This window comes from Aquarana catesbeiana, linkage group LG04, assembly GCF_042186555.1.
Source record: "Aquarana catesbeiana isolate 2022-GZ linkage group LG04, ASM4218655v1, whole genome shotgun sequence".
In the NCBI taxonomy this organism is placed as follows: Eukaryota; Metazoa; Chordata; class Amphibia; order Anura; family Ranidae; genus Aquarana; species Aquarana catesbeiana.
The window spans coordinates 353,865,959-353,883,531 of NC_133327.1; the positions used below are offsets into that span (position 1 = coordinate 353,865,959).

Consider the following 17,573-nt stretch of genomic DNA (forward strand, 5'->3'; position numbering starts at 1 on the left):
TAACTGGAGGCCGCGAACCTGGAAGGAAGACCGGGTGAAAATGGAAGCCCTTTCAGTGGTTACAGCACGCCGCTGTAGGGCTTCATTTTAAGACAAGTCTCTCATAATGTGCTAGTATGCAAAACATACTAGCACATTATGAATTTGCCTTGCAGGGAAGTGTCTTTTTTATTTTTCAACTGCAGTTTACTACCACTTTAAAGGAGGATATATATATATATATATCTATATATCTATATCTATAGATATAGATATATATAGATAGATATATATCTACATATATATATATATATATATATATATATATATAGAGAGAGAGAGAGAGAGAGGGAGAGAGAGGTAGAAGTGGGGAAGTTTGAGAAGAAGTTTTCATTTAAACATGATTATATGATGCATGAGCTCCCATAAAGTGATCCAGCTGTGGTTTTGAGACCATTGAACTCCACTGCACTAACAACTCTCATAATCAAACTGGGCTAGCAGTAAATAAAGTGGTGTTTTAGAAGACTCAAATCTAGTTTATACTGTACTGTGTGTATGTACACGTCTTCAATGGAGGTCATAAAAACAGAAAAAAGACTGTAATATAGTCATAATGGAATGGATTCATTGTATTTATTACTATCACATTAAGACAGGGAGCGATACACAAAAGAAATAGCAGGGTAAAGTGAATATAATCAAGTAATGTAATATAAATAGAATTCTGATATAGCTTCAAAGGAAGTGCAGCATTAATTAACAGGCACATTAAACATCCATAATAGTTCAGCTATTATGGTAAATAAATCCAGTATTCATAATAACTCATACCTGTCGACCAGCTTTGACTTCCCTAAGTACATTCTCATAGCAAACCTCTTCTGTATCATGGAGTTGTTGAGTCTATAACATAATAAAAATATATTTTTAAAAATAATAATAATATATATATTTTTTGTTTTTTTACCGTAGGATGATTTTAAAAAAATGCCCATCTATACCATTACAATTGCAAAAGTAGTTACTAAGATGGACTGCATAATTATAGTTTTACAACACCACTGGTATTTAGATACATTGACATGCATGGCCTTTGAACTTTATGACTTGAATAAAAAGCTCTTAGCGTACATGCATTTTTATTTTGACAGGAATCCTTACTGGCTTTTAAATACACCTAATTCACATGAAATAGTGCATAACCCTATAGATAAAGGTTAATTATATTTTACTTTTTCCAGAATCTCAGAAGAGTTGAGAATGAGGCAGTAATTTGTATAGATAGTGAAGACTATAGCAAAATTATAGAAACAATGGAATCCTAATAAATGTTCTATGATTGGTTACAGATGGTCTTTAACCACTTCACCCTAGATGATTTGGCAGCTCAATGACCAGAGCACTTTTTACAATTTGGCACTGCGCTGCTTTAACTGGTAATTGTGCGATCATGCAATGTTGTACCCAAACAAAATGTGTCTTTTTTCCCCATAAACAGAGCTTTCTTTTGATGGTATTTGATTGCCTCTGCAATTTTTATTTTTTGCGATATAGACAGAAAAAGACCGAAAATGTCGAAAAAAATATATATTTTCTACTTTTTGTTATAAAAAAAATCCAATAAACTCAATTTTAGTCATACATTTAGGCAGAAATGTATTCAGCCCCATGTCTTTGGTAAAAAAAATGTCAATAAGCGTATATTTATTGGTTTGCGCAAAAGTTGTAGTGTCTACAAACTAGGGTACATTTTCTGAAATTTACGCAGCTTTTCGTTTAAATATTTTGAATTTTTTTTTTTTTTTTTTCACAAGTGATTGAAAATTGAAAACAAAAATGACACAAAGTTGTCACTAAATGATATATTGCTCACACATGCCATGGTTATATGTGGAATCACACCCCAAAATACATTCTGCTGCTTCTCCTGAGTATAGAGATACCTCATGTGTGAGACTTTTTGGGAGCCTACAGGACCCCGAAAACCAAGCACCGCCTTCAGGATTTCTAAGGACGCAAATTTTTGATTTTACTCCTCAATACTTATCACAGTTTTGAAGGCCATAAAATGCCAATATAGCACAACCCCCCCCCCCCCAAAGACCCCATTTTGGAAAGTAGACACCCCAACCTATTTGCTGAGAGGTATGTTAAGTCCATGGAATATTTTATATTTTGCCACAAGTTGCAGGAAAATGACAAACTTTTATTTATTTAATTTTTTTTTGCACAAAGTTGTCACTAAATGATATGTTGCTCAAACATGCCATGGGAATATGTGAAATTATACCCCAAAATACATCCTGCTGCTTCTCCTGAGTACGGGGATACCACATGTGAGCGACTTTTTGGGAGCCTAGCAGTGTACAGGACTCCGAAAACCAATCACCGCCTTCAGGCTTTCTAAGGGCGTAATTTGTTGATTTCACTCCTCACTGCCTATCATAGTTTCGGAAGAAATAAAATGCCCAGATAGCATAAACCCCCCTCGAAATGACCCCATTTTGGAAAGCAGACACCCCAAGCTATTTGCTGAGTGGCATGTTGAGTATTTTGCAGATCTCACTTTTTGTTACAAAGTTTTGAAAATTGAAAAAAGAAAAAAAAAAAAAAATGTTTTTTCTTTTTCTTACTAAATTTTCAAAAACAAATGAGATCTGTAATATACTCCCCATGCCTCTTAGCAAATACCTTGGAGTGTCTACTTTCCAAAATGAGTCATTTGGGGGGAAGGGGTGTGCTATCTGGACATTTCAGGGCCTCCGTAACTGTGAAAAGTAGTGAAGAGTAAAATCACAATTTTACGCCTTTAGAAAGCCTGAAGGCGGTGCTGGGTTTTCGGGGTCCCGTACGCAGCTAGGCTCCCAAAAAGTCTCACACATGTGGTATCTCCATACTCAGGAGAAGCAGCAGAATGTATTTGGGGGTGTGATTCCACATATAACCATGCAATGTTTGAACAATATATAATTTAGTGACAACTTTGTGTAAAAAAAAAAACAAAAAAGTAATTTTCCTGAAACTTGTGGCAAAATATAAAATATTCCAATGACTCAACATGCCTATAGCTTAGGGTGTCTACTTTCCAAAAAGGGGTAATTTTTTTTTTGGGGGGGGGGGTTGAACTGTCATGTCATTTTATGCACACATCACCCACTCTTATAACCACGTGAAGACAAAGCCTTTTCTGACACTTTTTATTTACAATTTTAAAATTACTTCGAACCTCCAAACAGTATATATTTTTTTAAAGCAAAGGCCCTACAGATTAAAATGGTGGGTGTTGCATTTTTTTTTTTTCACACAGTATTTGCACAGCAATTTTTGGGGAAAAAAAAAGATTTTTTTGAATTGTAATGGACTAAAACACACTATATTGCCCAAATGTTTCATGACATAAAAAAGATGATCTTATGCTGAGTACATGGATACCAAATACAAAATGCTTTAAAGTTGTGCAGAATCGTGCAGCGGCGACAAACTACATGCTTTTTTAAAAGCCTTTACAAGCCTTTACAGGTTACCACTTTAGATTTACAGAGGAGGTCTACTGCTAAAATTACTACCCTCGATCTGACCTTTGCAGTGATACCTCACATGCATGGTGAAATTGCTGTTTACATACAACACGAGACCGACACTTGCGTTCACCTTTGCGCGTGAGCACAGGGGGACAGGGGTGTTTTTTTTTTTTTGTTTAGTTTTTTTTTTAATTACTATTTATTTTGCTTTTTTATTTTAACTGTTCCTATCATTTTTATTGTTATCTTAGGGAATGTAAATATCCCCTATGATAGCAATAGGTAGTGACAGGTATTCTTTTTTGAAAAAATTGGGGTCTATTAGACCCTAGATCTCTCCTTTGCCCTCAAAGCATTTGACCACACCAAGATCGGTGTGATAAAATGCTTTCCCAATGCCAATGACCTAAGTCATGAAATGCTCATAGCTTCCAGTTTCTTAGGCCATAGAGTTGATTGGAGCCGTTCTGGTCTCGGATCAGCTCTATGGTCAGCTGGCGGAACCACCGGCTACATTCTTGGGTTCCCTGGTGGGACAGGAGAGCCAAAGAAAGCCATGGAAGATGGCAGGGGGGGGGGGTGATGGGCGTTCCCTCCCACTGCTAGGATTGCTTTTACATAAAAGCCAACCACTGGCTGAAAGGAATGATATGAAGATGATACCTAAACCTGCAGGCATCATTCTGGTATAACGATTTAAAGTCCAGCAACATACCAGTACGTTGCTGGTCCTTGTTGGGCATATATTGCAATGTTCTTTATTTCATGCAGCCTGTGGGCTGAACGAAAAAAAAAGAGATTGATCGGTGGGTAGGTCCACCATTAGAATACCGCCCTTCATCCACCCACTTCTAATGATGGGCATACATGCACCATTTTTTTTTTTTTTTTAACTGTGGTGGTGAAATCACCTCCTACAGCGCTGGAGTCACTGATTTACGTATCGTGAGAGCAAATGCTGTTGCTGTCAAGATAAATAAATTAGTGCTGCAGCTGAATGGTGTAAATGAAAAGCAGACAATGGTAACAATAAAACATTAACTCAATAAAACAACTTATTTTTTATTTAAATCTGTGCCTAAAAAATATATGGCAAAGCATGGAGGCAATCCGCCCCTAATGTTAGGAGCAAATCGTCCCTCCACCCCTGCCCCCATGCTTTGGCATATATGCTTTTATTTTTAACTGTGGTGGTGAAATCACCTCCTACAGTGCTGGAGTCACAGCTTTAGTATCGTGGGAGCAAACACTGTTGCTGTCAGAATAAATAAACCCGTGCTGCAGCTGAATGGTATACCTGCCGCCAAACAAATGATGGTTAACAATAAATAAAGTAACATTACAGTACAACAGTAATGCCCCGTACACACGGTCGGATTTTCCGATGGACAATGTCCGATCGGAGCGTGTTGTCGGAAATTCCGACCGTGTGTGGGCTCCATCGGACATTTTCCATCGGATTTTCCGTCACACAAAGTTGGAGAGCAGGAGATAAAATTTTCTGACAACAAAATCCGTTGTCGGAAATTCCGATCGTGTGTACACAAATCCGACGGACAAAGTGCCACGCATGCTCAGAATAAATAAAGAGATGAAAGCTATTGGCCACTGCCCCGTTTATAGTCCCGACGTACGTGTTTTACGTCACCGCGTTCAGAACAATCGGATTTTCCGACAACTTTGTGTGACCGTGTGTATGCAAGACAAGTTTGAGCCAACATCCGTCGGAAAAAATCCTAGGATTTTGTTGTCGGAATGTCCGAACAAAGTCCGACCGTGTGTACGGGGCATTAGACGTACCATACCTGCAAACCAAACACAATAAAACACAATAAAAATAAAACATTACAGTTCTAAAATACAGTAACAATAGAGAGAGAACAATAGATATAGAACAATACAGAGTGAACAACAGAGCTGACAACAGAGAGTGAACGTAAGAGAGAGAACAATAGAGAGAAGAAAAATAAAACGAAAACTCTTGTGCTTTTTTGTTTTGTTTTTTTTTCATTTTTATAAACTGTAAACGTTCCAGATTAGGGTCTCTCAAAATGTGATGGCCATCTCATCTTTCGAGACCCCGTCTAATGCCGCGTACACACGATCGGACTTTCCGTCAGAAAATGTCCGACGGAATCATTCCATCGGATATTCCGATCGTGTGTGGTTTTCATCAGACTTTTACTTTTGAAAATTCTGACAGACCTAGAAATAGAACGTTTTAGATCTTTCCAGCGGAATCAATTCCTATCGGGAAAACCGTTCGTCTGTATGCTATTCCGACGGACCAAAAAGGATGCAAGGGCACCTACTGGCTATTGAACTTCCTTTTTCTAGTCCCATCGTACGTCATCGCGTTCCAAACGATCGGACTTTGGTGTGATCGCGTGTAGGCAAGTCCGCTTCAGCGGAACTCCGTCGGAAAAACCGTCAGAGTTTATTCTGACGTAAAAAACGGTCGTGTGTATGCGGCATAAGTGTGCCCTAGGACTGTGCAATACTGTACCCTACGCTAATACTCCACTAGTGTGTGGTAGTGTTTGAAACAGTCATCAATGCATAGATCAGGTTGGTCAGGACAAGAAGGACAACAAAAGCCGGTTTCACACTTATATACGCGTTTTCTACAGACACAACATCTTCTTTGGGTAGGGGTACCAGGGAGGACATACGGAAAATGCCTCTCATGCAGCCGGCTCACTGAATTTGCGTTGGGAAGGTGGGCCACAGCACCATCTGGAAACAGAAGGGCTGTGATGATCTCGTCCTGGAATTTTAGGAAGGAACCAGTTTGTCATGAAGCTTTGTATAGCACAAAAGCATTCAGCAGAGCCAATTGGAATAAATATACAGACACTTTATTATACTAGCATCTGGCCTTATGGGCAATTAGGTATGGCGCCAACAACTGGTCGTTGAGGTCACCCCCATCCCATGTTAAGGTTGCATTCGTGGACAGAGAGGGGTTTCTCCACAACACCAGTCATCGTAGGAATTAGGACTGTTGTATCTGCGTGAAGGGAGGACAGAACAAAAACATTTTGTGTATCCCTCCACTTCGCTAACAAAGTATACCATTTCAAGCAGGCTCTCTCCAACCGTCTAAGTCAGGATTCTACAAGCCGTTGGGGGAAGCCCTGGTGATTAGATTGAACGGTGCCACATGCGCCAATTCCACAATCAAAAAGGTGACTAAAAAGTGGCACGCTTGTGTAATAATTGTCAACGTACAAGTGGTACCCCTTTCCAAATAAGGGTGATACCAAGTCCCACACAATCTTACCAGCTCTCCCTATCTAGTCTGGGCAGTTCTCCCGCTCCACGTGGCTATATTTTCCCTCGTAAACCATGAAACTATATGTAGCTACTACTATATAGCCTGTTGCCCTGTCACAGAGCTTATACATCTTGACGCCATATCTGGCACGCTTGCTGGGAAGATACTGTTTGATAGACAAGCGGCCAGAAAACTTATTTGGGGACTCATCAACGCAGACAACTTGATGGGGAGTAAACAAGGCTGCAAACTGCTGGTTGAAGTGGCTTACGAGGGGACAAATTTTATGAAGCCGATCGTATCCAGGGTCTCCCCAAGGACGACAGAGTTCATTATCATTAAAATGCATGGACAGCAAGATCTGCTCGTATCGTGTCCTGGTCATGGAGGCAGAGAACATGGGCATATGGTAAATTAGGTCAATGTACCAATATGATCGCAACTCACTTTTTGTAATTACGCCCATGAGGAGGGATATGCCAAGGAAGGTCTTAAGTTTGGAGACAGTAATAGGTCTCCAATCTCTGGCAAGGGGCAACTGGGGATTAGCGGCGATGAACTGACCAGCATACAAATTGCTTTAGTCCACAACAGATCTATAGCGATCTTCTGTGAACAACAGCGAATAAAAATCAAGTGACGTAAAATCAACTGTTTCCACCTGAATTCCGGGCTGGCCAGTGAATGGGGGAAGTACAGGTGCTGCGGAAGTGGTGGGCTCCCAATTCGGAATGCAAAATGCAGCAGGAAGGGCACTATAGGCTTGACGGGCCTGTCTTTGTCTTCTTGGTGGCTGCGGGACAGTAATTGTGCTAGCCACCTCACCAGCTTGAACTGCACTTATGGGACTCGCCACGTCACCAAGTGTTACTGCAGTGCTGGATGTACCAGGCCGTTGGTGCTTGCCAGTTCACCAGAAGGATGAGCGGCACTAGTACTGGCTCTCTGCTCCATAAGAGAGCGCTGCGGTTCTTGCACCTCAACAACAGCAGAAGAACGGGGTCGGGTACGCCTGACCTTGGCAGGGACCACTACACCATCGTCAGAGCTATCTGTCAGGGTGCTGCTGCTGTCTACTGGTTTGTATTCTGAGCCAGAATCGGACAGATGGGTGACTTTCTCTTCACTCACATCTGTCAGGCTCAGAAATGTATTGGCCTCTTCACTAGTGTAGTAATCGGACATTTTGGTCTCTAAATTTACTGGTACACTATTGAGACTCACAGGAAAAAAAGCACCTGACTGTCAGCGACTGCTTCAAACACTCAAAAAACGGCCTGACTCTGCAAATGCTGCAGTTATTTGTTTAGTGTTTTGTAAGTGACAGTGATCGACTGTTACTGCACTTGGCTGGGCTGGGCTGGGTGGAGGGGCTAAACGCAGGTGCTAGCAGGTATCTGGGCTGATCTCGCTAACACTGTGTTTTTGGGAACCCTAAACTACTGGGGACGCTAGTATAGATCTGATCAGATATTGATCTGTTCAGACACTATACTACTGAGGGAGGTGTATGGTGTGTGCGTGGGTGTTAGCGCTACTGGTACTATTCTGACGCTGCCTGGGGCGACGCAGATCCTAATTGACACTAAAACCTGATACCAGGGGGTTAAACCTTTTACGGTGGGTGCCCCGACACTATAAAAAAAAAAAAACTAGCTAACCAGCGTCACCCGTGACACTAATACGGTGATCAAGGGGTTAAACCTTTATTAGGGGGGTCCCTAGACCTATCGGGGTCATACTAAGTACCCCAACATTGATTAGTGTCAAAAATGACACCAGTACAGTGATCAAAGAAAAATATGAACACTGCACTGGGTGACACAGTGACAGGGAGTGAAGGGGATGTGGGGGCAAACGAGGGGTGAAATATGTGCCTATCTGTACTGTGTCAGTGAAGTGTTGGTGCAACTCACGTTTGGATGTCCTCTCTCTGGAACGGAAAAGAATTCCAGAGAGGGAGATGACATCACTTCCCCCGTCTGTGTTTACACTTACACAGGCAGGGGAGGATTTCATTCGTCAGGACCGATCAACAGGCCCAGGCCAAAAATCACTGGCCTGGGCCTGGAGACTGATTGGTTCTGAAGCGAATCCGATTGGCGCAGCCGCCGTAAGGTAACATCAATTTGCAAAGCCGAGCCAACCTGCCGCAGTAAAACTGTGGCGGCTGGTCCGGACGTGGTTAAAATGTGAATGAAGTGGATAGTCACAAAGGAGTGGAAGTAATTTGATGCTTTTGTTGCAGTTTAAAAGTTTTAATTTATGGATACTAAGTAACAACACAGGCATATCAAATACAAAACGAAAGGACAATCAGCGCACACAAATAAACAACAAACGATTGCAAGCTGAACACCTAAAAGGAGTAAATCACAACACCTCAAAAAATAGCAAGAAATATAAAAAACGGTGCAGCGCAAAAAAAGTCCATACAATATGCAATAAAATGTAGTACAGAGATAAAAGATGAAGCCACCACGTGATAATAAAAATCTTCAAATGATATACAATATTCAAGGAGACAAATCCTTCCACCATCAGTATAAGGTACTCTTACCGAATCTGATGGACCACTAAGTAATCAGATGGTCAGATAGGCTTGTTACTACACATAGGGTGAGACCAATGAGTGGATTCAGCAGCACCAATCCGCCAGTGAAGCCAGGATATATTCAGATAAATCCCTCCAACGGCATGGAGCCATAAAATCTGGTGAACCACTGAATATTCTGATGGTCAGATAGGCTTGTACTGCACATAGGGTGAAACTGATGTATGAATCCAGCAGCACCAATCCAAATGTAGATGGGATGTGTACAGGTAACTCACTCCAACAGCAGGGAACCACCAGCATAAACAAAGAAAAAGCGATCTAAGTGTAGACGTAATAGATTGTTTATTGTATAAAAATTCCTGGCTAATTACAGGGATAACAGCCAAAGGATGTGTATGCAAAACATATAGGCATAAAGCCGAAAGTTCAGTATAAATGGCGGTAAAAAAACCACAGAGCAAAATAATATATTTTCACAGTAAGACAGTGGGTGACGTCCAAAACGTAGCTCGGACGTCACCCGCTGTCTTACAGTTTAAATAGTAATTAGCCAGGAATTTTGCGCTGCACCAGTTTTTATATTTCTTGATATCAAATACAAAGTACCGTATTTATTGGCGTATAACACGCACCCCAATTTTAAGAGGGAAGTTTAAGGATAAAATGTTTTCACAGCCCCCTGTACAGTACAAAGTCCCCCTCCCCCTGCACAGTAAATGCCCCCCCCCTCCTCAGTACACATCCCCCCATCCAGTACACAGCCCCCCTCCCTAGTACACAGCCCCTCATCCAGTATACAGCCTCGATCCCCAGTATACAGCCCCCCATTTAGTACACAGCTCCCCATCCAGTATACAGCCCCCCCTCCCGTATACAGCCCCCATCCAGTACACAGCCCCCATCCAGTATATAGCCCAAACCCCAATATACAGCCCCCCAGTATACAGCCCCCCATACAGTATACAGCCCCCCTCCCCCTGCACTCCCAGAAGACCCCCAGTCTCCTGGGACAGCGCTGCCAGCATTCTCCACAGTTAAGAAAAAAATCACTGCCAGCCCCTTCGACACTGCTCCTCCTGTGTCACTCATATTGTAAAATGAAGCTTCCATATACCTCAATAGCTCAGTTTTTTCCACTGACCTGGTCACATGACTGCTCTCTCTGACATAGGAGTCCTTTTATGAAACCGAGTCTCGCCGCTGATCTCAGGTCATTACCAGTTTATGAAACTGAGGTAATCAGTGGAACATGTTCTCCACTGATTATCTCAGCACAGTGAGAATCTGTAACTGACTGTCACAGAAATGGCCAGTGTATGAAGGTGCGATCTCTGCACCTCACCGGCAATCTGTGACAGAATTCTCACTTTCTGATTCACCATTTCAGAGGTGGAGAATCAAAGAGAGAAGCGCAGAGCTGGCTGAGTATTCTGGAGAAAGCTAGAAGTCTTTTGACTTCTTTCTTTCACCAGTCAGAGCACATCTTCCCCACCAATGTGTATATAGATAGATAGATAGATAGATAGATAGATAGATAGATAGATAGATAGATAGATAGTTTTTTTTTAGATGTTCACGTCTCTGACTGGGTTCACACTTGTGCGATGCGTGAACCAGCGTGATTCTTGTGCGGGTTTCCACATCGCACCTACATTGACATCTGCGCACCACTGCGGGTGTCAATGTAAAGTTAATGACACCCCCAGATTATTTCACAGAAAGCAGTGCGAACTACATAATGGTGCAGGAATCGGATTGCGTGGGTGTTCACACCCATGTGATCCGATTCCAGTGTGGACCAAATAAAGGGTCCTGTACCATTTTGGTGCAAATGCAATATGATTTACGGCCGGTTCCCACTGCTGCGGTGTCCGAGATCAGATGTGATTCGTACCGTACTGCAGTGCAAATTCACATCCGATCTCTGTGCGATGCGATTTCAGCCATGCAGATAGTATGGCTGAATTTGCATTGCATTCGGACGAAACTCGTACAGGACCCTTTTTTTGGTCCGCAGCAGAATCGGATCGCATGGGTGTTCACACCCATGCGATCCGATTCCTGTCTGAGTTTGCAGATCGCACTGCGATATGCGAACTGATTTAGGGGTGTTGTTAACTTTTAGGCCCGGTTCACACTTGTACAATGCCAGACATTGCACAGGCGTCACATGTAATTCGCAGCGCACTGCCGTTCACATTACATGCGATGTTTGTGCGGTGCGATATCAGCCGTACAGATAGTATGGCTGATATCGCACCGCATTCGGTGCAAACACGCACAGGACCCTTTTTTCTGTTCGGACCAGAATCGGATCGCATGTGTGTTCACACATATGCGATCCGATTCATGTCCGAACTGTCAGTTCGCAGTGCGATATGCAAGCTGATCTGGGGGTGTCGTTAACAATGTATTGACACTCCCCAGCGATTCGCATATGGCAGTGTGAACTGACATGCAAGTCGGTGCGATGCGGGAACCCGCAATGGATTCGCAGTGTTCTCACATCGCACCAGTTTATCAATTTTTATGTTTATCAATTATGAAATATATTTTATTTTAATATATTAATAAATATTTATACTTGTATACGTTAGTAAAATTATTTTTTAATGGGGGGGGCGTGGCCATGCAGCGCATGTAGAAGGACGCACATCTCCTCTGCTCCGCCGAGAATCCGTCTATAATCCTGTGGACCGCTCATCCTTGCCGGCGACAAGACCGGACCACAAAACACCCGAGACCTTGGCGCTCTGCCCCATCGCCCTGCTGACGGCCGTTCACCATGCCAAAATGAGGTAAAGACAGCGGAGACCCACACGCCGATCAGGCCCAAAATGGCGCCTTGTCACAGCGCTCACAGAAGGAGAAATATAAGTAGGCAGCCCAGAGACTCTTATATGGCACTAAAACATCCAAGGAGCTGATATCTCCCCCATCTGACCTTAGTGAAGAAGAGGGGAGCCAGCCAGAGATGGATAATACTATCCCACTGGAGGATGCTGAGGGATCCTCTCCGGACTGGGCTACAGTGAGTACAGCTAGACATTCACTCAGGGGAACCCAGACACCCTCCCCGCCTCTGGATAACACTGAGCCCACTCTACGGGACATTCTTTCAGCAGTAACCACCTGCAATATGTCCATCTCTACATTAACAGATGAAGTGAAAGGGATTAAAGCTGAGATTTCCTTTGTGAGACAGGACATGCAAAAACTAAAAGAGCGCACGGCCGCCATAGAGAGCAAGGCGAGTGTGATTGAAGATGACTTAGCACCCATGCAGAGAGACCTAAAGTACAATCGCCATCTCACAGACCAGCACGCAGCCCGCCTGGACGATTTGGAAAATCGCATGCGACGCAACAATGTTCGTGCATTGGGCATTCCTGAAAGAGCGGAGGGTAAAGACCCGGTCACCTTTATTGAACAGTGGTTGATTACCGGGCGCATAGGGTACCATCCCGCCCATTACCTCCAGGCAATCACCCCCGTGCATTCCTCTTTAAGTTATTCAACTACAAAGATAGAGATGCCATCCTTGCTAAGGCCAGGACCATGGGAGGCAAGCTGGCTATTGACAACTCCAAGATATCCTTGTTTCCCGACTTCTCTGCTGAGCTGCAGAAACAACGTGCAAAGTTCACTGATGTAAAAAGAAGATTGCGGCAACTCAATGTCATACGCGATGCTGTATCCTGCCCGCCTACGGGTGGTCGCACTTGGGGAAACACACTTTTTTGATCGTCCTGCCTCAGCGGCACAGTGGCTAGATCGAGAAGATAGAGCCTTTAAAGCTAATAGGCTGCAACGTGATGCGCCAGTCTGAGAGTTGATCCACGTTTGCAACAAGTTGACGCGGTTTGGCCTCCCTTTATTGCGGTTTACATTGCGGCAGGGTCTCCTCTTTTTTTTTTTTTTTTTATACACTTCATCTGTTGCGGAATGTTCATTTACCCATATCCTTCGCCAAGGCGGACAAGGGAGAACATTTGCTCTGTCTGCTACTCATTTAGAGGGGTGCTCCACACCCGCCGCAGACGTGAAACCCCTGCAAGAACTGACCTTTTGGTTAACTGGGAGTTTCCACTGCCTTACCCCCCCCCCCCCACATCTGTTGTGTGGGAACAGCTAGTGTTACAGCCAATTTGGCTGCGAGCCCTGTTGGCTCTTCAAGTTACTCTATATGGTATGTCTACCTTTGATCTCAAGGTTTACTACTCGCTATGCCTGTGCCCTGACCTACTAGAATCTCAGCCTACGCCATACATACAGTTGACCTGTGTACGAATTATTTCTTGTATTCATGGTAATCACTTTATGCATGTCATGGTAAGCTCTCCCTATGTTATGCTCGTATACCTCACAAGGGCCCTGGTGGGGGCTTTTCTGATCCTGACACTGATCCAGATACACCACCATGGCAGTTAAATTAACTATTAAATTAACTATTCTGACGTGGAATGTCCAAGGACTGGGCTCTCCGGTAAAAAGGATGGCAGTCCTTAGACATATCAGATCAATGGATGCTGGTGTAGTCTGCCTACAGGGGACCCATTTCTCTGCAGACTCAACCCTTAGTTTTAGCCCGCGTTTGTATGCAAACCAATTTCATGCGACTTACTCAACATACTCTAGGGGAACAAGCATACTAATAAGGAGGGATATCCAGTTTCATTGCTCCAAAAAAATTATAGACCCGGCAGGTAGATATATATTCCTGTTGTGTACAATTTATGGTTTAACGTGCATATTGGCCAGTATATATGTACCATCACCGTAATCCTCAGATGTTCTCAGGCACTTGGAAAGATTTATGGCACAGTACCCAGAGGTACCCTTGCTGGCAGTTGGGGATTATAATAATTACTTGAATTGTCTTAAAGATAAATTGCCTATCCCCACTGCTGCTATGAATCAAGCTGAGGGTAACACCCCTTTTACCAGAGTGCTTGAGGAAATGGGACTGATGGATGTGTGAAGGTGTAAACATTTAAATGACAAAAAAATACTCCTGCTATTCAGCCTCATATGGGGGACTGTCCAGGATAGATCTGGGATTAGGCAATGATAAAATGATACAACTAGTCTCAGACTCTGGTTACGCAGATAGACATATTTCCGAACACTCCTCGTTTTGGATGACCATTTCACTGCCGAGTAGGGTCAGGCGACCGATCTGGAAACGTAACCCTTTCTGGTTGTCACTGTTCACCGAGCCAGACCCCATAGGGAATTTACTTAAACTCTTCCTGCAAGATAATATTGGCACTGCTAAATTGGGAATAGTATGGGACGCAGCGAAGGCCTTTCTGACAACTTATTAAAACGATAACACGCATCAAAACAGACACTAAAGCCTGGGGAGCAACGGTGAGGATCATGGTCACTGAAACGGAGAACAACTATACCAATAACCCCACAGAGGACACCAAGAGGGCGTGACTAAGTGCACAGTTAATGTCTAGGCAACTTGTGTTACAGCTGGCGGAGAATAAACGTTTTTTTCTGCAACAAACGCATTTTGAGGAGGGAGAAACGACTGGACACATGCTTGCAGTAATGGCGCGTGCACAACAGTCCTCACCCCTTATCTCCGCCATCTGCGATGATCAAGGGACATTGAGATACTCCACCTCAGACATAACTAAAGTTTTCAGCGACTTTTATGCTGATTTATACACTTCCAAGGTGGCACCCACTGACACAGCAATCGAAGACTTCTTATGCCCCGTACACACGGTCGGATTTTCCGATGGACAATGTCCGATCGGAGCGTGTTGTCGGAAATTCCGACCGTGTGTGGGCTCCATCGGACATTTTCCATCGGATTTTCCGTCACACAAAGTTGGAGAGCAGGAGATAAAATTTTCTGACAACAAAATCCGTTGTCGGAAATTCCGATCGTGTGTACACAAATCCGACGGACAAAGTGCCACGCATGCTCAGAATAAATAAAGAGATGAAAGCTATTGGCCACTGCCCCGTTTATAGTCCCGACGTACGTGTTTTACGTCACCGCATTCAGAATGATCGGATTCTCCGACAACTTTGTGTGACCGTGTGTATGCAAGACAAGTTTGAGCCAACATCCGTCGGAAAAAATCCTAGGATTTTGTTGTCGGAATGTCCGAACAAAGTCCGACCGTGTGTACGCCCTATTAGAGAGTTGTGAACTCTCCAGCTTGCCAGTGGAGGATAGGGCCATGCTTAATGCACCTTTGACAGAAGAGGAATTAGCTATTGCTCTATCTCAGACTCAAAATAATAAATCACCAGGTATGGATGGCCTTCCTTCTGAGGTTTATAAGCGTTATGCCAGTACCTTACTACCCACATTACTGAAAGTTTATACTGAGGCACTTGGGGAGGGATCTCTGTCTGATTCAATGAATGAGGCGATTATCATCGTTACACTAAAACCGGGCAAGGATGCACGCTCCCCTGGCTAATACAGACCCATATCATTGCTGACGTCTGATATTAAATTACTAGCCCGAATGTTGGCAAACAGACAAGCCAAAGTAATCCACAAGATAGTACACAGGGACCAGTCCGGGTTCATCCCCACGAGGTCCATGGCCCAAAATATTAGAAGATTATTTCTGAATTTACAGCTCCCAGTGGACAACACAGGTAACAGAGCGATCTTCTCGCTGGATGCAGCTAAGGCCTTCAACAGTGTCGAGTGGCCTTACCTGTGGAAGGCGTTGCAGTGCTTGGGGCTGGGAGACACTTTTATCCGCTGGGTTAGACTCTCGTATGCTGCACCCACTGCCAGGATAAGAATTCATGGGGAACTTTCTGAGTCTTTCCCATTGTTTAGGGGCACCAAACAGGGCTGCCCTTTGTCGCCCCTGCTGTTTGCCCTGGCTCTGGAACCTTTGGCAGCTAAAATTCGGGGGGAGGCCAGAATTGTAGGATTTCAGAGAGGCATGGGTACGGATATTGTGTCATTGTACGCAGATGACACCCTACTCTATTTGGGAGACACACAGGATACTTTGCAGACAGTTATGACCCTAATCAAAGACTTTGGGGAATTATCTGGTTTTTCCATCAATTGGGACAAGTCGGTGCTGATGCCACTTGACCCCCTGGACATCCCACTGCCTTCCTGTGCAGGAACAGTACAGATGGTGAACTCGTTTCGCTATCTGGGGGTTCAGGTGACTTCAGACCCATCTTCCTATATTGACCTGAATCTGGTACCCCTCCTGAACAAGTATCGGGAAAAATGCAAGGTCTGGTGTAAATTGCCTTTATCTGTAGTTGGTAGAATTAACCTTATCAAAATGGTATGGGCACCACAATTGTATATATATATTCAATAACTCCCCAGTATGGATACCTAAGAGATGGTTTGACAGAATTGAGTCCCAATTTAGAGAACTAATATGGCGCAAAAAAACAGCTAGGATAAGATTGTCAACACTACAATACAGTAAGGAGGAGGGGGGGCTGGCGGTCCCTCATCCCAGGACATATTACCTTGCATCCCAGTTACAACAATTGGGAGGATGGGGAATGTTAGACCCGACTGACCCTATTCGTAGATTACTGGAAGTAGAGAGTGAGAACGTATCAGCACTGACAGGTTTGGAGGCAGGGTACCTGCATCTAGATCCTGAGGCCCCCACGGTTAAATTACTGATTATGTTGTGGTCCTTCGTTAAAAAATTGTTAGACATAAAAGGTTTCTTAACCCACACGCCCCTTTGGCGTAACAGACAATTTAAGGAAATACTGAAACTTAAAGGATTTAAGAACTGGGAAGATGCAGGCATAAATTATACCTCACAACTATACCATGACAATATTTTCAAATCGTTCATTGAGCTTCAAGTAGAGTTTGGGATTACACATAACAATTTTTATAAATATCTGCAGCTATGCCATGCCATACGAATACAGGGAAAAACTGTCACGCTTCAACAAACAAACCATACAATCATACATAATGTTCTCATGGATGATATTAAGAAGGGTATGATCTCCAGATGTTACAATACCCTCCTTGCCCAGATACAGGATCCCCATGTAGACAACAGTGGGAGTCAGATATAGGAGGGATGGATGGGGAAAGCTGGAAGCTCTGCCTTTCCAATGCTTCCCTGGTATCTGTGTCGGCATCCCAGAAACTTTCTCATTTATATTTATTACACAGAGCTTATAGAACCCCCCTACAGCTCCATAAATGGGGGGTCAGGGACTCTCCTCTTTGTCCGAAATGTGA

At 43.5% G+C, this 17,573-nt stretch overlaps 1 protein-coding gene across 2 annotated transcripts in view; it reads right to left on the reverse strand.

The window, feature by feature from the left end:
- Nucleotides 1-17,573, reverse strand: part of ASCC3 (activating signal cointegrator 1 complex subunit 3) — a 1,208,179-nt gene that overhangs the window by 727,118 nt on the left and 463,488 nt on the right. For both annotated transcript variants that reach the window (XM_073626995.1, XM_073626996.1), the window contains exon 13: nucleotides 814-885. In XM_073626995.1, the coding sequence (XP_073483096.1) occupies nucleotides 814-885 (72 nt within the window). The remainder of the gene's footprint in view (nucleotides 1-813; nucleotides 886-17,573) is intronic.